The 24,111-nt window shown below is 32.5% G+C and overlaps 1 protein-coding gene across 7 annotated transcripts in view; it reads right to left on the reverse strand.

Annotated features, from left to right (window-relative positions):
- Positions 1 to 24,111, reverse strand: part of SEMA3A (semaphorin 3A) — a 636,674-nt gene that overhangs the window by 273,070 nt on the left and 339,493 nt on the right. For 4 of the 7 annotated variants that reach the window (XM_074268519.1, XM_074268522.1, XM_074268521.1 and 1 more), the window contains exon 3: positions 5,661 to 5,853. In XM_074268519.1, the coding sequence (XP_074124620.1) occupies positions 5,661 to 5,772 (112 nt within the window). In that variant the 5' untranslated portion in view covers positions 5,773 to 5,853. Of the gene's footprint in view, positions 1 to 5,660; positions 6,270 to 6,546; positions 6,566 to 8,227; positions 8,248 to 24,111 lie in introns of those variants that run through there. The other 3 variants (XM_074268523.1, XM_074268525.1, XM_074268526.1) reach the window with 3 other exon arrangements.

Genomic DNA, 24,111 nt, shown 5'->3' on the forward strand with positions numbered 1-24,111 from the left:
GAATCTTGTCTTTTTTGGATTTACAATCTTAAAATTTGAAAACAGGAAAATATAAATAAAATATGAAACATAACTTAATTCTGACCTCCCCTTTGGAGTCCATGGTGACTTGATAAAAAAAGAAATAAAATTAAAATACAAATTAAAAATGCAAAAGGGCAAATTCACCTAATATAATTAAATTGAGGATGTCTATATAATACATTGTGCCTATCCTAATAAAACTTTATCTTTTGTAATTAAATAATTGTCATTTGATTTTATAGAAATTATTTGCAAAAATATTTATCATACTGTAAAGTATAACATCTGAAGAAAATATTTCAATCATTAATGTTAATAATAATAACTAACATTTATGTAGCATTTGAAGTTTTGCAAAAGTCTTTATGAATTCTAACTCATTCTATTCTCATAACAACCTTCTAAGGTACGTAGAATTACTATGCCATTTTACTGATAAGGAGATTGAAACTGAGCAGGTTAAGTGACTTGCCCATGATCATATAGCTAGTAAGTTCCTAAGGCTTTTTTTCTTTTTAAAGTATTTTGAAATAAAGACTTCAGAACTACAAGTTCAGTGCTCTATAGACTATACCATCTACTTGCTTCCTAATCAGAAAGATCAACTTTTTTGTGTGCTTAAAGATTTAGTTAAATAATGAACATGTTAATACATTTCGTAATCTACAGAGCTATAAACCTGTTTATAACTTGTTAGTACATGGTCTAATACAAATAACACAAACACTAGAATCAGAAGACTTGAATTCAAATCCCAGTTCTCCAATGAACAATGTGACTTTGGACAAATAATTTAGTCTTTCTAGATCTGTTTCTTCATCTGTTAAAAGAAAAAGCTAGTTTTTAGATGATGGTTGAGATTTCTTTTAGTTCTAAGTACCATGATACAAGGAAAAGGAATATTTGAAGTCCCCCAGCAACATATGTATTGGTAATTCATACCTTGCTGATCCAGTACTGGGTAGCATAGTATGAATTGCCCCTGTGTGAGAAAGGAAAGAGAAAGAACAGGAAGAAGGAAGTGTGGGTGGTAGATATTTTCTTTGGGTCATTAGTTCAGATCTGGTTTAGGCTTTTAGTGACTAACAGTCAATGTCAAGTAGGTTAGTGGCTTAAGTGGAAAGTGGAAAGACTCTGTGGTCTCAATAACATGCCTACTTGCCAAAGTCTATCCTGCAGAAACCACATAATGTCAATATGGTTGAGGGCTTTAAGCAAAGAAGCTAAGGACTAGACTTTTACCGATATCTTTGGGCTAGGTTCAGAGCAATGTGAGGGATCATCCATTATTATAAGGACTATGTTTGTTTGAGTGGATAAATATGGTTCTCTCCCAATTTTCAGGGCTTTTAATTAGACACTTCAAGAATACCAAATGTACTTAAAAGTCGACTGCCATTTAAAAGAAAGAAATGACCTTCTAAATATAGGTCACAAAATTTTAATCAGTACTTAACAAAATGATATTAAGTAAAAATGCATGACTTTATATTTTAGAGGGGTGATTTCTGGTGCCAAATTCATGAAATGCTGACTGCTATAATGAATTACAATAATTTCTTAAATTTTACCATTGACAATTTCCACATGAAAATACACACAGGGCTTTTCAAATGTCAGATTTCTTTCAAAAATAAAGCTAATGAGGTAGCACGGCACAGAGGATTTGAAATCAAAGTCCATGGGCTCAAACCCATTCTTAATCATTTAGAACTTAGTATGGCTCACATATAATTCTTTCAAGTTTTTAGAAAACCTATTATCTTTATCATAAGTCTTTGGGAGTCAGTCTGTACCTCAGGCCTAGGATGCATATAGCTCATACCTTTTACTCATACGTTTTGGTGAGCAAGCTGTTGTCAACATCAATGGCCAGGTACATTAGGAAATTTGTTTTCATAAAGTTAAAGAACATGTTTGCTTAGCATGAAGGTATCTTTCAATTATATTATAGCTCTGAGAGAAGAAAAAGGTCTTAGAGGTCTGAAAGGAAGCCAAGAAGTTGTACTACTGAATCTGTGTAAAATATTTTTCCAATTACTTGTTCAGAAGTATTACATTTTCACTGAGTAATGAGAAAGGGGGAAAACTCCACTCCAAATAAAAATCCACTACATTGCCTTTCTTTAAATAAATGCTATTTGTTTAACAAACAGATGAACATTAAATACTTTCATTTACCATGTTCTCTCATTTTAAAGGGTTTTAGGGAGCTTGGGGGGGGGGAGAGGGAGTTTTGTAAAATTATATCATAATAAAAACCTTAAAAGAAAACCTCATGAATGAAACGACCATTTACTTTATTGGTGTTACTAACCAAGAAAGAAATACTTTTGAAGCTAAGGTTACAGTCATTGATTTACACTTTGGTCTCACTTGATCACTATCACATTGAAGACTAAATACTGTACACATTAGTTCTCTCTCTCTCTCTCACATGGAACAGTTCATTAGATGCATAGTGAAATGTTTGTCACTTTTTAAAACTTTAAGTTTTATTCCATTTCCTTCCTATTGGTGTTTTTGCCCCTGCAATATTTGCTTTATTATATTTTCCAAGAGAAATATATGATTTTTTTAATATTTCAGAAGAGATATGGAATTCAAACAATTTTGAGGGAGGTAAAGAACAGTTATAAAATGCTAGTTCCAGAGAAGCATTCAACATTTAGCCATATTAAAGATGTTTAAGGAAAACACACAATCTCTCTATGAAATCTTTTGAATGAAAAGTGCCTAGTACTTCTGAGACTTGTAGACTTCTTGTGTTTTCTCCACAAGTAATCCAAATCAGATTGATTCATAGGGAAGAATTACTATAACTCCTTTATTTACTCTATCATTTCTCCAGAAGGATATAAAAGCATCTTTTCAGCCCCCTTCTTCTCTGCTGGATACTGAAGTAAGTCCCTATTGCTATATATTTACTAAAAATCCTTTCTTTTCCTACCTTTGTCATCTTCACTTGTCCTGTCAAAATACTTTTCATCTGTCTCAAGGCCAGGTGATAAGACAAGTGGAAAATGAATATTAGAACTGTTGTGTAGTTAACTGAAACTTCTTAGCAACCTGAGCAATGACTGAGTTAATAGTGGATCTTTGAAAACAAGTGACCATGGGAAATTAGGGTTGGCAGGGATTTAACCCTTCATGAATCATGCTGGAGTATTTTTAGAAGCAAGCATTGACTGTTTTAACTGTGTTTGACATATAATTAGCCAGAAAAAGAAAAGTTGCTAGAAGTCCAAATTATTCTTTGGACACAAAGTAAGGACAATTGAATATAAGAAATTTGTTTTGGAAACAAACAAGTTTACATGTACAAATAAAAAAGGTAATGACAGCTCAACAAAATGACAGAAGAAAAATTGCTAGACACATTCCTTTTATTCTTCTTGCTCTTGTTCATTTCACAGTTTATTTTACTAAATTGCCAAGCACTAGGCATATAAAGAGAACTGTTAGGTAACTGAAGGGTAGTTTTTCTAATTGTGGGTAGGATAATACAAATTAGTTCCACTACTGATAAATGATTTTCATGAAAGAGTAATAGCAACACTATATCAAGATGTGCTTCCTATTTATTCAAAGAGTTTTAAAGCATACACAACAAATTGCTATTCTCATTTAATGATGGCCTTTTATTACAGAGGGAATTGGTTCCTTGTAAAATGGAGGATAATCTATTGCCATGGAAATGTGTTATCTTTCTTTTTCTTGAAAGAATTGTTTTTTGGGGGGAAGGGAAGGTTAACAACTTACTGTGTTTTTCCAATTTGTATAAGAAGTGGCTAAAAATACATTTTTAAAGGCAGAAGCATCACCTTGACAAAGATCATTCAATCATTAAAATCTATTCTGCATTTTGAATTATGTGACAAAAATTGTAGACAGGACATCTCTGAGTCAAAATCTCAAATAGCACTTATTGGTAAGAAGTAACAACTTGAATAAAGTGATCCACCAATACAAAACATTCAAACTTGTAAGGAGTAAAAAGACAAAACAAATGCTGATATAATATCAAAAGAAAAATGCCATATAATTGGGTAAGTAACTTGAAATAGTAAATTAATTTATGTTTATGAAAAAAATTAATGGACTGTATATGTTCAATTTTAAATAAGTTACCTCACAGGGAAAGTGATACATGTATGTGTGTATGTATACATACATACATATATATGTATTGTACACACATACACACACATATACCTCTTCCTTTAATTAAATGATTATTTTAAAATTACCAATTCAATATCCATCAATGCAGTTAAACCTATAAAGTTCATTGTGAAGGAATTTTCTCTTAAAAAGTTATTTAAAAATGCATGATTTCTTTATAAAAAATTAAACAAGAACACATGTTTAATAGGTATTTAATTTTCTAATCTAAAAGTGTGAAAATGACAACTCTTCTCTGAGGTGTTTTTTCCACACAAGTGAATTCAGAAAAGACAGACTTTCTCCATTATGTGAAAATGAAAGAACATATTTCTGTTGGCATGAAAATAACATACAGTAGATAAATCTATGTCCAAAGAGGCAGCCACTCTCTCCTTTATATTATAGGGAGAGGTAGGACATTATAGAAAGCTATTGCCCCACCCCCAGCTGAGGAAATCTGAGAGTCATAAGAATTCAACACCTTAAGAAGGCTAAACTATTTGGGTTAAAATAGTTTCATCTTCTACTCCATCTTGAGTAATTTTTGAATTGTGAAAATGTTCTTTTAAACATTTTAAACATTTATGTACATCTTCTGATCTTGTGCTATTATATTTGACATGTGTGGCTATAAATTTTACTGAGATGGATAGCATACTAACCTTACACAATTCCATATTAAAATTGTCCAAATTTGTATACATAAAGGCAATTAATGAAAAATTCTGCAAAGTATTTCTCGTGTACTATTTACATTGCTTATAAATCAAAACTTGTTCTTCTAGCTATAAACTAGCTGGTGAGGTATCTTTAATTACTACTGAAACACACATAAAATGAAAATAGTATTTTCTTTCAAAGGCTTTAGCAGTACATCAATTAGCCAAATACACAATCTTTTGTACAATCATAACACCCTTTACAGAAGCTTGTCTGTTCCCTCCAGTTTATATTCTCTTGGCAAAACCACCATCTACTGCTTATGTTAAGCATCTGATTGTCAGATTTGTACAAACTGAATATTCATGACAGAGAATTAACCACTTAATGCCTAAAAAGTACGGAAATGAAAATCTGCCATGACAGGTATTATATAGGTACAATCCACACACCTACACAGAAGAGAAGCCAGTTTGCTATGAAATGTTATAATATTTTAGGGAAGTAAAATAAAAAAGGAGAAAAAAAAAAAAAAACAAGGTAAAATATCTTTTCCGCTGTATAGCAGGATGTCTTAGGATACAGTCCTGAAAATGTGATTAAGTGCTCTTTGTTTGCATTTAAATTGTCAGACTCTGAGCATGAGGCATGCTTTTAAAAGTGTTTCAATCATTTCCTTTATCTCCCCCCCCTCTCAATATACATATATTAACACAGGCTTTCACATGTCAGCAAACTAAAGGTTTTGAAGAAAGAAAATAAAAGAACCTGAACAAACCAAATAAGGGGAAGAAAAGAAAAGGATTTACCTTTATAGGATAATTTCAGTCTTGGCACATTATTCTTCACATTTTGATAGTTCGCTCTTGCAGCTAGTAATACTCCCCAGAAAAGATAGGCAATCCTCCGGAGCCAACCCATGCTGAAAACAGTGTAGGTCCTTCCGCGGCTTCAGGGCTCTTTCCTGTAGAGTCAGCCACAGAAGTTCAAACAATCTGGAAACTGGAGGTAACAGGTGATTTGGGTCAGTTTCATTCATAAATGCAGACAATCAAGACCTCATGGCAATTCTAACATATCCTCTTCTGTAGCAGTCACTGGAGCAGAGAAACTTCAAACCCTCCAAAAAAAAAAAAAAAAAAAAATGCAGGCACTGGATAATGAGGCACAACTGTTGTGTGGAAAGAAAAAAAAAAAAAATTTAACAAGGGCTGCTGCAGTGGTGCTTAAGGAGAAGTCCCTTTTATCTACGCTACTCCGATAGCCGGTGGCAGAAGCTAATCCTGCTCTCTGCTTCATTCGCCTCTGTGGCAACAGAATGAAAGGAAAACAGACAGAGACAGAGAATGAGACAGAGAGTAAGTGAATGTGTGTGTGTGCGTGTGTGTGTGTGTGTGTGTGTGTGTGAGAGAGAGAGAGAGAGAGAGAGAGAGAGAGAGAGAGAGAGAGAGAGAGAGAGAGAGAGAGAGAGAGAAAGAGAGAGACAGACAGAAAGAAAGAGAGAGAGAGAGAGAGAGAGAGAGAGAGAGAGAGAGAGAGAGAGAGAGAGAGAGAGAGAGAGAGAGAGAGACGGAGAGCTAGAGAGAGCAAGCTAAAGAGAGAGACAGACTGAGCAGCAGCACACCGACTTTTCCTGTACACATGCAGGAAAAAAGATGACACAAGATCCCACAGACAGGTTTTCCCAACACTCACTAGACTAGCTGACAATGGGAGAACAGGCAAGCTCAACCCACTCCCCTTCCCTGCTGTCACACAACACATGCAAAAAACATCTACCAGAGATTAGAGGAGGGAACATAAACCTCCAGCGTGCTTGTGAAAGGCATGTAGCTATAAATTTACTTCCCAAGGCATAGGCTATTTAATAGCTATTTTTTGGGTCCAATTTTGATTAAAAAAATCTGAATTCTGCTACCTACAAAAATAATAGCCCATGTTTGTTGTATAACCCTGCTAGGACGTATGCACAGTAAAAAGAGAAGGGGGGAAAAAAAACACAAAACAAAACCCGAGTCTTTTTCATCTATGTAAGTTTCCCATTTAAGGTTTTAAAATCTTGTTAGAGAACATCCCACCTCCCCCACCTCCCCAATTTCAGTGTAGAAATTCCATGAAAAGCCTATTTCAACAATCAGTTCAAGACAAGTATAGGTCCATTGGGAATTATAAATTACAACAAGGGATTCTCAAAAGGATTCTCTGAATTTAAAAATATCTAGTTTTCCAGCTTCTGGAATGCTCTGGATAATATTTTAAATACTATGCATCTCATTAATTAAAACCTTTTTTTGGTCTTATTTCAAAGAGCAAAGGAAGACCACAAAGTTCAGTAAATCTCTGCTGTGTCAAGAACCAATAAAAAGAATTTCCTCCCCCCCTTTTCTTTACACCCCAACTCCATTTCTTGACCTGGGGGTTACTAAAGTTTCTACAGCATTCATGTGTTATGCATCCAGAACTATGTCATAATTTTCTAAACCAGAATATTGTGTGCATAGCTTAATTCTTTTACCAATTCCCCCCCCCAAAAAAAAATCTCAGGTTAAATAACTTGCAGGTATTTTGAGATAATAGATATTAGAATCATGCAACTTTGTTTATTCTTCTTGCTTTTATCTCCACTTACAGTGTACACTGTATTCAAATAGAAGTTCACACTTTAAAAAGGGAGGTAAACGTGTTTTGTTGTGTTGTTGTTTGTTCCCGAGTTTCAGTTAAAAATGTAAACACTTACCCTGAAAGACTTTAGTTCTTTTGTAATAGAAGACCTATATGTTCACTTATCAACACTTTCTCATTATTCAATATCTCTAAGATTGTGGGAAAAGGAAAAGAACTTGGGGATATAATGGGGAATCCGACAGAGTGGTGAGGAAAAATGTTCTTTTTCTTCATAAGATTAATTCACTAAACTAACCTTATTATATTTGACAGATATAGCAAGTCTATTGATAAATAGTGGTAAAACAATATAATCCCAAAATAATGTTGATTTTAGTGACTCACATACTTGCTAATCTGAACACTTTCATGTTCCAAACAGTAGATTAAAGTTCCAAAGTGACAAGAGAAGCCTATCTTTTTTCCCAAGGATTTCTTACTTTGGACCCAGTAAAGGAATTCATGTCACTTTGGGATTATTTGGGAAATTGCTTTAATGAATTATCCTATTACAAATAAAAAATAATTAGTGGTTTAAAAAATCCTCACTAAACATGCACCCAACTCAGTAGTGATTTCTTTTAGTTGCCTTAGTTTAAATGAATGATTTTGCACTTATTCTTAACAAAAGAAGAGAAAAAAAGTTCTATTCTTGTCCAAAGTAAAATGAATTAATATTCCTTTTAAGTTTATTTTTATGCAAAACTCTAACCTTAAAATATTTTTGTGGTCCAACCAAAAGAGATGTTTCTTGAAAACTTTAGTATAGAAAAAGGATAAAAGGAAGGTCTTCAAATTCTGAAACAGAGAATATGAGCAAAATTATTTTATTTTTAAGCAAAAATAATCTAAATCAATGTTTGTAGCTTGGAATTTAGTATAACCAATGCATATATTACTTTTGAAAGTCTTTCCTTTATGTTTATTTAGAATAGGAATTGTTCTTATGTTCCAAATTTTAAACCAACTTGAGGTTTTTTAATGGATGTTTGGGAAAAATGATGAATAACTTTATATTTTCTTTTCCATAGATTTTCAGCTAACAAAATTAGTTAACTGTCAAAATGCTGTAAAATTACTGAGAGAAAGAAAACATTTTATTCTTTTTTCTATTTCCCCTGGATACCTAGTATAGTGCCTAATACACAGTAGACAACCCATGAATGAATGAAAACAGTTAAATTTTCAGATTTTCAAAACTGAAGCCTGAGGTGAAGTATGAAGAAATATCAAGGTAGTATGTTAAAAATGAGCCAGAATAAACATATACTTAGTATTAAATGGGTTAATTATAAACTTTTTTAGATTTTAAATTATAATTTCTACTGATTTCTGAAATAATTAATTCTCCCAATGGAATGGCAAAGCCAACAATGATCATGTCAGTAATGCACATATATTATATATACACACACATATATATACAAATATATGTGTATGTACACATAAATTATTAAGAATATGGAAGATACCTCTAATTTCATTGATAGAAGAACTATCCTAATAAGGTAACATTCTCTATCAATGCAAGTGTGCACTGTTTCTGCAACTTTTATTCGTTTGTTTAGTCTTTTTATTTTAAGAAATTGAAGTCTTTTATTTTTAATTATATCTAAAGATAGTTTTCCACATTCATTTTTGTAAGATTTTGTGCTCCAAGTTTTTCTTCTTCTCTCCCTTGCCTCTCCCCAAAACAACAAGCAATCCGATATAAGCTATACATGGACAATCATTACAACTCTTATTCTTAGAGAATTGCCTAGAACACTGAGAAGTAACTTGCCCTAGAATCAGATGACCAGATGTAAGAATAATATAACTTATTTTTAAAAGGTTAAAAAAGACAGAATTGGCATTGCCCCACAGAGACATGACCCCTTTAGCATTTTTTCTCTCCTGAAAGTCATTTTCCAAATTTTTCTCTATTTTCTGACTACTGTCTACTAATAATCTTTCTAATTGTACCAATGCCATCTTGGTTTCTGTTATCTTTTCCTTTAACCTCAAATTTTATATATTTATTTATTTTTTCATATATGGAGTTCATAGTGCAGTATCAAATTCATTTAGATGTCAAACACTATAAAAATAATAGTGACTTTTCTGCCTTGGATATGTTAATATTCAACCTTTTTTTTCTATCTATATTGGAATGGAATAAAATAATTTCCCACTTTGGAGAAACTGGTTTTGAAAAAAAGACAGTTTATTGCACAATGACATTTTCTAGTGTATGAACTTTTTCAATTTCCACTGCTGTACAGAAACCTAGAAGATCCTATCAAAATGGAAAAGTCTTGAATGTGGTCTGTGTGGAAGACTATACATCTATCCTCCAAGGACTAGTGTAGCTGCATTCAGAGAGGCTTGTCATTAGGTTGGCCTCATAGTGATGAATTTCACAGGCCATAGCAATTCTCTAAGACCGTCAACTAAATCACTGAAGAGTCATGATATGTGTCTGGGAAGGAAGTGCTCACATTAATGATGTCACAGGTTGTTAGAGTAAGAAGTAGAATGTTCTATATAGTACAGAGAGGCTAAAATTAAAAGAGTACTTAATATTATTCTGTATTCTAACAAAGCATTTTTGAGATAAAATCTATGATTTTTCTTTTCTTTCTTTTTTGGGGGGAGGGAAAATTTATCTTAGGAAATTCTTCTAATAGTCTAATAAATATCTAAAACTCTTTTTCAATTTATTATCTAAGAGAATTGCCTTGGGGTACTGTCAATTTAAGTCATGATGAAAATAGCTAGTATTTACATAAAATGCTTAGGTTTTCAAAGTGTTTTGCATATGTTATTTCATTTGATCCTTAAATAACCTTGTGAGTAGCTGTTATTAATACTTGCTGTTAATACAGATGAGGAAACAGAAGCTAAGGTTTAATGACATGGATTGGAACTGGAGGTTCCAGGATAAACTAATCATTTAAAATATCATCATCATGCTGTTTAATTCAAATTTGTATGATTAACATCTCCCCTCCTTTAAGATGGGAGGGCTGGAGGATGGAACACTAAAATCCACCCAAATCTTTCCTTCAGAGAAGGCAGGACCTGGATTTCCCCATTCATTCTCCACTTTCCCAATTGCCTCTCTGCTTGGTTTGAACTCCACTAAATAAGACTGTCCACTCTGTATTGAGCACCTTTTTTTTATTTTTTTAAATTATCTTCCATCCCTGCTTTGGAGTTTTCTTTTGCATTTGTTCTTCTTTCATTAGATTGTAAGCTCTTTCAGGGCAGGAACTATCTTTTTGCTTATTGCAGCCCCAGCACTTAGGACAGTGTTTAGCACCATAGTAGAAACTTAATATTTGTTTATGGAATTGAATTAAAGTCCTGGGTTCTATTCATTATGCCACCTAGCTAAATCTATCTAATTATTATCCTGACTTTAGAGAACTGGATGTGAAAGATGAGTGCACAAGTGATATTCTCAGAATCACAGAACTAGCATGAGTCAAAGAAATTACTAAAACCCATGTAGGCCCATCACCAACACCAGTTCTCTACACAGAACTGCACAGTGCCACAAATAAAATGTTTTTGATCATTTCACCGATATACTTTGCCCACTTATGGAAATGAAAACAAAATTTTCAATTTTTATATTAGCTTCAATACTTAGTTCTGCAATATTCATTTGCCACATCAATTTTAAATACAGTAAATAGAGAAAGGCAAACAGTAAGTTTTAAAGAAACTTTAACAAACAAACTACTGTTTGGTGACCTCCCCTTTATTCCAAAAGCTTCAAAGTTCTGTAATTGTCAGCTGAAATACTTTTTAAATATAGTTGCAAATAGAACCTAAGAAGTTAGGAAGTACCAGAATTATTCAAAAGATTTGATTTTATAAAACACTTAACACAACATACTCTTTTAAATATGTTTGTACCTCCCTTCAATTATTTGCTTGTTGATTTAGTTAGTAGACATAGTTTCTACCTAGAGGGCATGCTATCCTTAGAAGCAGACTTGATCTTTGAGAGAAAGATATTATGTTAGGAGTTTCAAAGTAAATTGGTTAATGAGTTCTTCCAAGGAAGAAGGCTAAAAAAAAAAAAAAACAAAAAACAAAACAAAAAAAAAAAAAAACTAATAACAAACAAACAAAAATTCAATAATCTTCCCAAGGTTGGTTTTTTTTCATATACAGTCACCCTGCAACATCTGCTACTACCATTTTTGTTTCCTTGTATTTTTTTCCTTCTCCACTCAAATACTGTATTCATATAAAAGAGAGGCAGTTGATTAAGAATATTATAGAAAATGTTACTGTCAAGCATTTGTCCCAAATTTGACATATGGAAAAAAAAAAAAAAAAACTTTTTAAATAGGACATTTTTTCTGATGCAAGAAAGTGGAAATGTGAGTTTTTTTATTTATTTATTTATTTTTTTTTATTGATACAACTTATTTTCATGTAGACTATATTTCCTTCTGTACCTGACACTCAGACATCTCTTATAACAAATCATTTTTTAAAAGGAGTTCTGGGAGAAGGGGAAATGTGTAGGTACATCCTTTAGAAAACTTAAAAGAGATTAAAATGAAGTGGAAAATATCTGGTAAATAGCTGGTACTTGATTGTTTTCAGACAAAAAAGTGATAGTTATTTGAGAACTACCAAGATACAAGAAGTTGAGGGATATCAGGTAAATTGCAATAGTTAAGAAAACAGGGTTGAATTTATAATAATTTGACCCCTGTGAATGCTTTTAGTGCCAGCAATATGTGAAAGCGTGTGTTGGGAGGAGGAGTTGGCGAGATACAAAGGGAATTCAATCTCTAAGGAAGCATTAACTCTCTCCCCCTCTCTCTGATGAATAGAGATTTCAGTAAAACATGCATGTCCCTCCTTTGGACTGAACTTGTAACAGTTTGAGAAAGGATCTCCTTATGCTATTTTCCTGTTTTCTTCTGTGACATCATTGTTCAAAATGCTTTAAGGTAAACAGGGACTCAGAGGAAGAAAGACCCCTTGTGTTCTCAAGGAAGAGGAACGAGAAATGTTTAACTCAAGGCAATGTTAAAGCAGAACTGGGCCAATTAGTCACAAATTCTTGGCTGTATAAACTTGAGGATGGGTTAAACAAATAAATGTATCAACATTTCCAATGGACAAAAAAAAAAAAAAAAAAATCTTGCAGGAAAGTGCTGAAACCCTATGACAGATCCTAGCTTTCTCAACCTTGAGTAATTTCTAAAGTTGGCGTGGAATGAGAGAGTGGGGGTCAGGTTGGGGTGGGGAGGGACAGAGAAAAGAGAGATACAAGACAGTAAAAATGATGGTTGGGTTCCAAATTGCACTGGCTAACATCCAGCTCTAGAAAAAGAAATTATCTTCTGCCACAGTCACTCTCTTGTCTATCGGCTTCCTAATTCCATCACGTTTTTCAACATTTCAAAATGTTTTGCAGATGGATCTCTCCCTTCTCTTTTCCTCTATTTAAAGCCCTTGTCATTATTACAGATACTTTGGGGAACTGAGTGCCAAGAAAATAAAGTTTCCGGAAGTTTCCGGTTTTGTCATCTAAATAATTAGACTACAAAATGTAACCTAGAAAATACCTGTTACTTTTATGAGATTATCTGCACCTTAAATAAAATGGAACAAGACCTTGTTCAAGTGAGACAAAAATCCCATTGTTAATACTGATCAGTACAGACTAGGCAGTGAGGAGGAAAAAACGAGGCCTCTGTGGAATACAAATTAAGAAAGCAGGTTGGTTGTTGAGTGTTTTAAATTATTAAGTTATTGAATGTCTTGTGCCTTCAGTAACTGAACATCACCTATTTTCCTATCAAATTAAAAAAAGGAATAAGAAAAGAAAAAAGGACAACACTCTTTAGAAATGTTTCGTAGTAGTTCATAAATGTGGTACAGAGTTTTCTTGTTACCAGCTGAAAGGAATGTTTCAGATCAAATATAAGTTTACCATAATCTCAATATTCTTCTAAGTCCTTTTAACTGCTTAAAAAAAGCTTAAAACTGATTGCATTGCATTGCTAAGGAGAGGGAAAGACGTATTAAAACATAGAATAAAACTTCCTGGCAAAGCATACTATTTAGTAGACTCAAAAGTCTACTTATAAAGATTTTCTTATGATAAATTGCTATAACTGGAAAAGCAATATCTTATTCCAAAATATTTCTTAAATTCTAAATAACATGTGACCTAATATACTGTATAGTGTCCTTTCTCATTTAAAAAGAAAATGGAGGGTGGAGACTTGGGTGCTACATGTAATACTACAATTTACATTAATGGCTCTAAGAACAGCTGTCACCTTATGGAAAAGTTTGAAAAGTTCTCTTCTTAAAAGCTAACTGTATTTCAATGTTAGATGTAAATTAAGAACACATTGAAAATTTTTCTCCTGTTCAATTATCAAATCTTTATTTTGCTTAGAATCTCTGCTCTTTTAGATTTATTTCCCCATGTCTCTTACATAATGCCAAAAAAGCAATTCTATTCTCCCTTCAATTTAATCCTTTCTAAATTATAGACACAATTCTAAAATAGTCTTCCTCATGAGACTTGCTTAGGTCTTTACTCATCAGTAAAAAAGTAATGTGATTATTGTTTGTTTTTGTTTTTGTTTTTTTTTAGAATTCATTAATGGATTTGGTGATGGAAAGCAATCTGAAGACAGTAAACATATCTGATACATATTTCAATAATACTTCCTTTTTAGTTCAATAATCTCATTTTAGTAGATGTGATTACTGAATCAACCATGCTCTCACAAAAGTAGTTAGAGTTTCCAATCTCTCATATAAAGTCTTATTTTCCTAATGTCTATTACCCACAGGAAGAAAAAAAAAATCTACATTGGCTAGTACTTTTCAAAAACACAAATGAAATATTTAATTTTGAATACACATATTTGTGGGCATGTCACTTGACATTTTGGAAAATCCATTTGAATCTTAATCTCTCTATATTTTCCTCCTTAAACCCTCCCTCCTTCCCTCTCTCTCCTCTCCATTCCTTCCCTTTCTTTTTTTTTCCTTCTTTCTTTTCTTCCTCCTTCCTTCCCCTTCTTTTCTCTCTTTTCTTCTTCTCATACATTTATATATCACCTTGCTACTACAGAATTAATTAAACCTAAATGTTTATTTTGATTCTCTAATGAATTAAAATAATGTGAAGTTTAAGCAAAGCAGAAAAAAAAAAAAAAAACAGAATAAACCATACTACCTGTCCATTCATTTAATTGCCAACAAATCTCTGCAAGTATTCATAGATTGCCACAATATACATGATACTGTATCTAATCCAGATGTAAGTGACATAATATTTTGATAATTTGTTACTGTCCCAGAGATTAAAAACAATGTGATGTGACATAAAAATAGAAATCCAGACAATTCCCAAAGTTTCAATTTTAGTCATGAGTTAAAGGATGGTCTTAATAGTTAATCAGCCTATTAAGGACTATTATTCCCATATTAGTCTCCTGATTTTTTTCTCATTTGTAAACAGAAAAATAGCAACTACTTCATAGGATTTTTGTGTGTTTAGAAACATGTGTGTTACATATGTCCATATATACATATGCATATATACATACATATGTACAAATAATATATACACAACCGTACATATACATATATACAAATGTATATAGTTCTTTGCAAAATTAAAAATATATATAAACGTTAGCTATTATAATTATGGTATGAAAAGACAACCATATGCTTCTTATATTCAAAATATCACCAAAACACAATTATTACAAACTTAAATTTCCTTTTTAAATAATCAGCATTGAAACTTATTTTTATCCTTCTTGAGACTTTAGTTTTCAATTGTTCTACAAGCTTTACATACTATCTTCATCCTAACCAGGTAATCTTTATCAAAATAATTATTTTTTTCCTTAACTTCCTGAATATTTTATTCTCATCTATTATGTATATATTTCCTTTCATTTTAGTCATATCTTCTATATTTCTTTTGCTATTTCAAATATGGCTCTTCTCAACTATTAAAGGGAAGATTACTGAGAAATACCTTAACTATTTATAGCATAATACATATCATTCATAAATAGTGGCTATCGGATTTACCTAAGGAAGCTTTTGTAAATTAATATTTGTTTGTGATTTTTCATGGGTCTCTCTATCAGAGACTCAGTTCTTGTCATGAAAAGATCATGGGATTTTGGGAGAAAATTCCAGTTCAGAACTAGTCTGATATTTACTAACTTGCCTTGTGGCCCTGGGTCAAATAACCTGAAAATCAATTTCCTCATTTGTAAAATAATAGAATTAATATGCACACCACAACATAGAATTTTTAACCAAGATCTCTGCAAATTTTATAGTATTATGAAAATGAGACACATTATTGTTATCTGGGACGTTTTGCTATTCCAGGAAATATTAGCGAAAATTTGTACAATTTTTCAACCACTTTAATAAGAGGTATAAAGAAGAATGATTGAGGTAGGGAGAGGAGGGGGGCATCTCCAAAGAAAATAAAAACAATGGAGCATTTCAGAAGTTTCAAAACTCCTATTAGTATTTTTTTTTTTTTTTTTGGTGGAAAGTATTTTTTCCCTCAGGTATAATTACATGCATATATGCTACTGATCCATCTCCTTGAATATGCATTGAAATGTATTTAAAAACACTTTTTAAAAAGCTATAGTAGATTCACTTTAAACTGTCAAATAAATTATATAAAACAGGCCACAAAAATAAGAAACTTATGACGAAGAGGGTGAAATCTTACCAGTTTATTCATCAAAAAAGTAAACCAGAAATAATATTCTTGCCTCTTGGTCAATGAATGAAAGATATCACTATTCTTTGGATTTAAATTAAAGATGATAGGAGTAATATTTCTGTTAGGATTGAAGAGTTCTTTCTCCCAATTTCCTAAAATCTGCTGCCCATATCCTAAAACATGTGATAGAGGTTGAAGCTTATTATGAATTACTAGGAATGCTGTTGATCAAACAAAATTCTTTATTAGTTTCAATGATTATTTGAATATCTGACATAGAAAATAGGGGTGTGTCTAAGTAAAGGAGGAAAGATATGTTTTTTCTTTCCATATATTTATTTTAAAAGAATGTTTTGTTTTACAACTTAAGAAAGAGGACTTTGACAAGGTAACATTTGAGAGGAAAGAATTTTAAAATTAAAGTGAAACATTAAAAATGCAAAGCCTCTGTTTTAAGTATATGTCTAGCAAAGAAAAAGAAGAATTCTCATTTAAATTATTATTTCAATGAGGTTGAGTAAAGTCAGTAGAAAAGATATTTTGTCTAAGCATAAGATTGCCTTGCCTAATCAGGTCACTATAAGCAAGCAGCTGCAAATGTAAGGAGAGTGGCATTTCACCACTTAGAAAGTTCTCAGTGACTCATTTAGCCAGATGTGAATTTGAGATTCTCTACTTTTCACAGCTCACAGGGTGTGGAAAGATTCAGATCTCTTTTGGCAAAAAGAACTTTAAATTATTAGGAGACCCATTACTAGGCCTACATCCTAGATTTAGGAATAGGTTTTAATAAGCTGACTTCCAAAGTGCATGGGTTAGTGAATATTTATGTGTCTAAGGCAAATTATTTTCCCAGAGAAGTGTCATGCTTACAGAAGGCATAAGCTTGTGGGTCAACAGGTGGAACACCTGTACAATTATTGTGGGAATATCTCTTGCTACTCTTTATATTTTAAGTCATTACCTCTCACTGGTCAATAGTATTCTGTGGTATTCTTACAATGTAACACGTTTTGCTTCATGCTGTTTTCAGACCACTAGGGAAGCCTGATTGGCTGGTAAAGAAGTTAATTTTTCTCCTGGCAAAATATTTAACTCTAATCATTTCACTAGGAGTATTTGCTTTTTTTCTTTATTATTAATGTTAAATACCAATGACAATAAAAATGACAACAAATTATATTTTTTTCCTAACTTTCCCATGGCAAGCTCTAAATGCTTGCAAAGCAAACTCTCAAAATATTATTTGCCATAACATGAGGACCACATGGCCTATATTAATTCATAAAATATGTTCATTTTCTAAATTTTTTGTTCATGTTGAATATTACGCAATAATTATCTGTAGTATTATCATATTACAAAGCTAATTATTAGTCTACCATAACCATCATTTGACTAGAGTTACAGATTTCTGTTTTCTACAAATGATATACCATAGCCAATCATTCTAGATTTATTGGCTATAAATTATTGTATACATAAAATAAGTTAGTTAAGAGAAAGAATCATGTCTCTCTGTATCTGAGAACAAATAAATAATTTTAAAAATCCAGTCTGTTTTGATGCTATATATATGGAAAAAGTCCTAAGAATAATGCTTTCTGTGTAATACTTCCAAATATGAATTTAGTAAAAAGGAAGGGAAATGTATATAATTGCCACACTAACTAGAGTCCATCTTTCACAAGGTAGAAGTTCAAATCTGTCATTGATTATTGTGTAGAAATAATAATGTTTTAACTTTACACAAACATAAGCTTTAGGCTGCTTAGTACTATAATATGTAGATGAAAATAGAGATCCCTCTACTGAAATAGAGAAGATTAAGTTACATTTAACAAGATGCAGGATATAGCACTTTAGCTATCTAACAGTGACCAGACAATTTGCCAACCCAGCAAGTGTATCAAATGTTCTATGCCTAACACACTTTAAGAAGTCTTTTCATTAAAGTTATATGATTAAATACATAGCTTTCTTCACAGTGGAGACTCCCTTAAATAGTTTATATCATGACAGTGAAATTATATTTAAAAAAAAAAAAGAAAGAAAATGACTTGATAATGGCTACATTTAACAAAATAAACCACTTACTCTGGTGTCATTTTCAAATCTCTAGGTATTATAGAAATTAAAATGACATTTCTTTCATTTACTTTAATAGTTTCCTACTTTGTTTATTTTGTATTTCATTCTCTGAAATCTGATTAAATGATTTTGGGTTCTTGAAATGTTACCAAATCATATTCTCTTCTTTCCTTCAAACTATTTAAGCACAATCTGCAGGATAGGATAGAAACAAGTAAGAATATCTTCCTACTTTTGGCAGACTTAAAGTCTGTCATCGATAATCACATTGTATGTATACATGTACATATATGCCAAAAATCTACCGCAAAGATATGACTTTAGATAGGTCATTTGGCCTTTATGGGTTCCATCATCTGTTAAATGAATAGAATGCAATAGATGACCTCAAAGGAACCAAAAACATTTCAAGATCCAATGTTATGTTTTTGATTGGAGTGCTTTACTTGACAAAAGCCAAATTAATAATAACTAGCATTAATAAAGAGCCTACTATATGCCAAGTTCTTTACAATTACCTTATTTGATCTTTACAATAACTTTAGGAGATAGGTACTATTATTATCCTCATTTTACAAATAAGGAAAATGAAACAAAAAGAAGTGACATGACCATAGTCACATAGTAAAAATGTGAGGCCACATTTGAATTCAGGTCTACTTGACTCCAAGTCCAGCTCTCTATCCACAGCACCATCTAGAATCTTAAGATATGACTTTAAAATCCCAAAAAATAGAACTAACCAAGGATACAAAAATGAAGTGCTCAAAGAGGAGAATAGTGATTGTTTAGTGCTATAGAAGCTGAGAGAAGAACAGCTATTGAGGAGAATTAGGTTTCAAATTGAAGGCAGGATGGAAAACACCACTGAATTTTTTTGATAAGGGACTATTAATTTGTGAAAACAAAAAATAGTTCCTATAAAGTCTCTGTAGTTTATTAGAAACACCACTGGAATGGGAGATAAAAGTCTTGGAAATTCAAAATCAGGTTTTGACATTTTTTGACATTTATTACTATAGCTTCTCAACTTAGAGAAGCCTTCCAGCCTTGATTTTCTCATCTGTAATACTGGTGATAATAACAAATATTCTATCACCCTCATAGGATTGTTATAAGGACAATATTTCATAAATTCTTAAGTGCTTTCTAAAGAAGTTATTAGAATGCTAAGCTGAAGAATAGATGGATGGCAATGAAATGAAGTCCTTAGATATAGACTAATTTTTCAACAAGTTCGAAGATAAATGGATGGGGCAGTAGCTTAAGGATGAATTTTAAGCAGCTATCCCCTCCCCAGCCCCCATTTTATTTTAGAGATTCTGATTGAAGATGTATATTAAGGAGAAAAGAAGTGATAGAGTAATCCTGGTAAAGTTAGAATTAGAGGATTTAAAGGAAGAATAAAGGCTCTTCTGAAACAAAAGAATGATAAGAATGAAGAAATGAGAAAGTTTTGAGGTGGTAGCAGGATGTTGATAATTTTCAGGTTTTTAGTAAAATAGGGTGTGAAGTCATCTTGGATTTAGAGAAAAAATCAGAAGCCAAATTATCATTATTTTAGTCACTTGTACCTCATTCTTTTACTTTCTCTCTTGCTCATTTCACTACATTCATACATACACATATATAGTTCATTGTCCTTGTAGAATATAAAAGATTTTACCTAGATTTTACCAAAATATTTAATGAATACTTTCATACCATCCTTGTGGTCAACTTTATGCTGTTTTTCACCATGAAATCACATGTCACTTCCTCCTGTGACTAATCATACCTTTCCAAACCACAAGTGGATTATAGCTAGTATTTATTTTCTCTGATCCTATTCAATTGCCAGTGAACATAAATAGAAGTTACAGAGCTACTGCCTGGTTTATGCTAGGCAATATCATATAGCCCCTCACTAATGTACCACAATCTTTCTACTTTTACCTAAGAAATCCTTAGTATTTTTGACAGTTTTATTCCAGAGTTCTTTTACTTTTCAAGCCAATTATGTGTCTTCTTCTCTTTCTTTACTACTTTACTGAGAAATGAAGGACAATCATTATAACTCTTATAATTTCACACCTCTAATCATACATATCAATTCTCTTATGTCTATTTTTGATGAAGTTATTTTCCTCTTGTCAAATTGATTCCCTTGAATCTTGGTATTCTTGGTAGCATCTTCTCTAAAAGTTCTCTCTCTCTAATCAATCAGTAAACATTTAACAATCTCTTATTGTGTATAGGTACCTTTCTATGTGTTGGGCATATAAAGAAAAAGAAAAAGCTGTCTATGTCCTCAAAGAACTTATATTCTAATGGGAGAGATAATACATGGACAGATAAATATGCATCCTGTTTATATGGAAAGGGGTAGGTGTGAGGATGAGAAAATAATGAAATCTGTTGATATGCCAATATGTTAAGTTTGATATAATGATTAGACATAGTTAGAAATTATAATAGACTGTTTGAAAGAATAAGGAATTATTTTTATAGACAGTAACTGAACTCTTGGTTTATCTCATCAGCTAACTAAGAAAATGATCAAGGAAAAGATAAGAGTTTCCAGGTCAGAGCTGTGGTGATAGTTGTAATGCAGGACAAAATATTAGGCATGATATGGATGAATATACAACAAAAAAATTGAGAAGGAATAATCAATTAAATAGGAAGAGAAGCAAGAGAGAGCAGTGTCATAAAAGAAAAAGAATCACCCCCCCCCCCAAAAAAAAAGGACCTAGGAAAAGAAGAGATTTAAGTGTGTAGGACATGAAAGATCTATCTGCAAAATAAATTAAGATGAAATGATGACATAGGCAGGATGAGTACTGGACATACACTTTAAAAAGTCCTCAATCTTCTTTTGTCTACTGGCTCTTTTTATTACTGAATACAAACTTATATAGGTATCTTACTGTCCATACAACTTCTTGAAAACAAAACAAAAATAATCCTATCGACTCTGCTATTTTGTTGTTCAGTCATTTTAGTTCCAACTCTTCTGACCACATTTGGGATTTTCTTAGCAAAAGTACTGAAGTAGTTCTCCACATCATACTTCAGTTCATTTTGCTAATGGTACCAAAAAAGGGTTAAATGACCTGCATAGGGTCACAGAGCCAATAAATGACTGAGGTAAGATTTGAAGTGAAGATGAGTCTTCCTGATTTAAGGCCTGGTGTTCAAAACACTGCTCTGCTGAACTAGTTGCCCTATCATGTTAAATAGCTTCTACTTAAATAAAAATAATGATAATATTATTAGATAGAGTTTTCTTATTTGTAAACCAAATTCCGGCACAAAGTTGTCTACATGCATCACCTCTTATCTCACACCACCCAGTTTTTGGCCCCTTGCAATCTCACTGTTGGATTGGAATTACATTTCTCACAATTACCAATAATCTATTTATTGCCAAATTGCATGACTTTTCCTCAGTCCTCAATGTTATTGACTGTTCTATAACATTTGAAATACTTCACTATTTCTTTCTGCTTTTTTGTTTTATTTGTTTTGTTAAATGACACTTTGCAGTAAATTCAATGCTTTGACCTTACTTGATATTCATGTGGCAATTTCAGAAAGGGAGGACTATGGCTTACAGAAAGATCCCATAAAGGTCCCAGGATATAGCAATTATAAAAGTAGAGTGATTGATTTATCCAACTCCACCCTACTTAAAGTGATAAGATGCTCAATCAATCATATAGGCTTTAAACCACAAGAAAATTCAGAGGGGTTAGGGCAGGCTTCTATAGAAGGTGAGATTTTAATTTGGGAATTAAAGGAAGCCAGAATTCAACATTACCAAGGACATATCCCAGCGATAAAAGCCATATTCTTGACTTCCAAGTTATTGATTGAATGAGAAAATAAATTTACATATCTACTCAACAATTAAAACCAATATAATTTAGCAAAACATGAAAAAGAATCCAAAATTTCCTAATTAAATGTAGAGTTGTGTGAATGGCTAATTCTGAAAAGCAGAAAGAAGTATAATCTTCATTTAGAATTTGGGACCTTCTTTCTTAGTTTGCATAATCTAAATTAATCAAATTGAACTTGTTTACAAAACAATGGGATTCAGTTTGTTCTAAAGTTCAGGTTTTGTTTTTTTTTTTTTTTGTTTTTTTTTAAATCTCAACTAATAAAAGAATTAAATATTACCAGTTCTAAAACAGAGAATAGCAAATGAGAATTTTGGGGAATATTATCTATAGAGACTGTCATAGTTTTCTTATTTTATTTACTAAAATATTTCTTAGTATGATAAGAGAGTGAAAGAAGAGTTGAAGAATAGAAAATGGCTTTCAACATTCATAGGATTTGTGTGCATTAGACAAGCACTAGGACTTATAGCCAGCTTCTTCCTGCTGCCTGGAATCCAAGCTTGGGCTGAGTTGGGCCCAGTCCTAGGGCTTTCTGGAACCACAACACTTCTCACCTCTTCCCCACCTAAACAGTGGTTCCAAAGTCTAGTGCCCTTGTGATCACTTCCCTGAAGTGCCTCTGTACAGGTGTGGTTGAATGGAGGATGGGTTAGAGTGGGGAGAGATGAGGGCAGACAAATCCATGAACAGGCTATTGCAATAAGCAAGTGTTCCTTCATCTTGGATACAGAAGTGACCTCTCCTACTCGCTCCATGCAAGCCTCTGATATTGCACTGAGTTGTGGGGTAGGAAGAGCCTACAAACTGGGAATGAGGAACAGGCTTACTCTCATCAGATTTCAATAAAATGTCTTTGGAAAGGAAAAAATGGTCGAGGATAGTTAATTGGTACAATTAATACAGCACTGCTTCTGGAATCAAGAGAACCTGAGTTCAAAATAGAATTCAGATACTTGACACTTACTAGTTCTGTGATCCTGGGCTAGTGACTTAATCCTGATTATCTTGTAATCAGAATTTATATACTATTACCATCAATTAATAAACATAAATTAAGTGTCTACTATATGGCAGAATCTGTGTTAAGTGCTATAGATATAAAAAGAAGTAAAAGAAAATTCCTTAATCAAGGACCTTATGGTCTAATGAGGAAGGCAACATGAACCAAATATATAAAAAGCCAACTATATACCAGCTATGTAAATGAAAAAGAATAGAGAGAAGGTACTGGGATTCAGAGGGATTAGGGCAGGCTTCTATAGAAGGTGAGATTTTAATTTGGGAATTAAAGGAAGCCAGAATTCAATGGAGTAGAGGAAGGAGAACATTCCAGGCATGGCAGACAGCAAGAGAAGATTTCACTAGCTAAGAGATGGAGACTTTTGCTGTTGAAATAGTCAGTCTAGTGTCACTGAAATAAGGTGCAAAAAGACTGGAAAGGAAGGAGGAGAATAGGTTATAATAAGCTTTGAAGACCAAACAGAGCATTTTGTGTTTGCTCGTAGAGGGAATAGGAAGCTACTGAAGTTTGTTGAGTAGGAACATGGTGATATCAGACTGATGTTTTAGGAAAATCACTTTGTGGTTGAATGGAGGATGGGTTGGAGTGGGAAGAGATGAGGGCAGACAAATCCATGAGCAGACTATTGCAATAAGCAAGGTGTGAGGTGATGAGGGCCTGTGCTAGAATGGTGGCAGTGTCAGAGGTATATGGAAGAGAAATGTTGCAAAGGTGAAAAACAGATTCCAAAAATCTTTTCACAGCTTAACTTTTGTGCTATTCTGTCATTTGTCTCATAGTTATTTATATATTCTCCAAAACCCTTCCCCAACCCCAAATTAAATATTAAACCCATTGAGAATAGGTAT

This window comes from Sminthopsis crassicaudata, chromosome 5 (genome assembly GCF_048593235.1).
Source record: "Sminthopsis crassicaudata isolate SCR6 chromosome 5, ASM4859323v1, whole genome shotgun sequence".
In the NCBI taxonomy this organism is placed as follows: domain Eukaryota; kingdom Metazoa; phylum Chordata; class Mammalia; order Dasyuromorphia; family Dasyuridae; genus Sminthopsis; species Sminthopsis crassicaudata.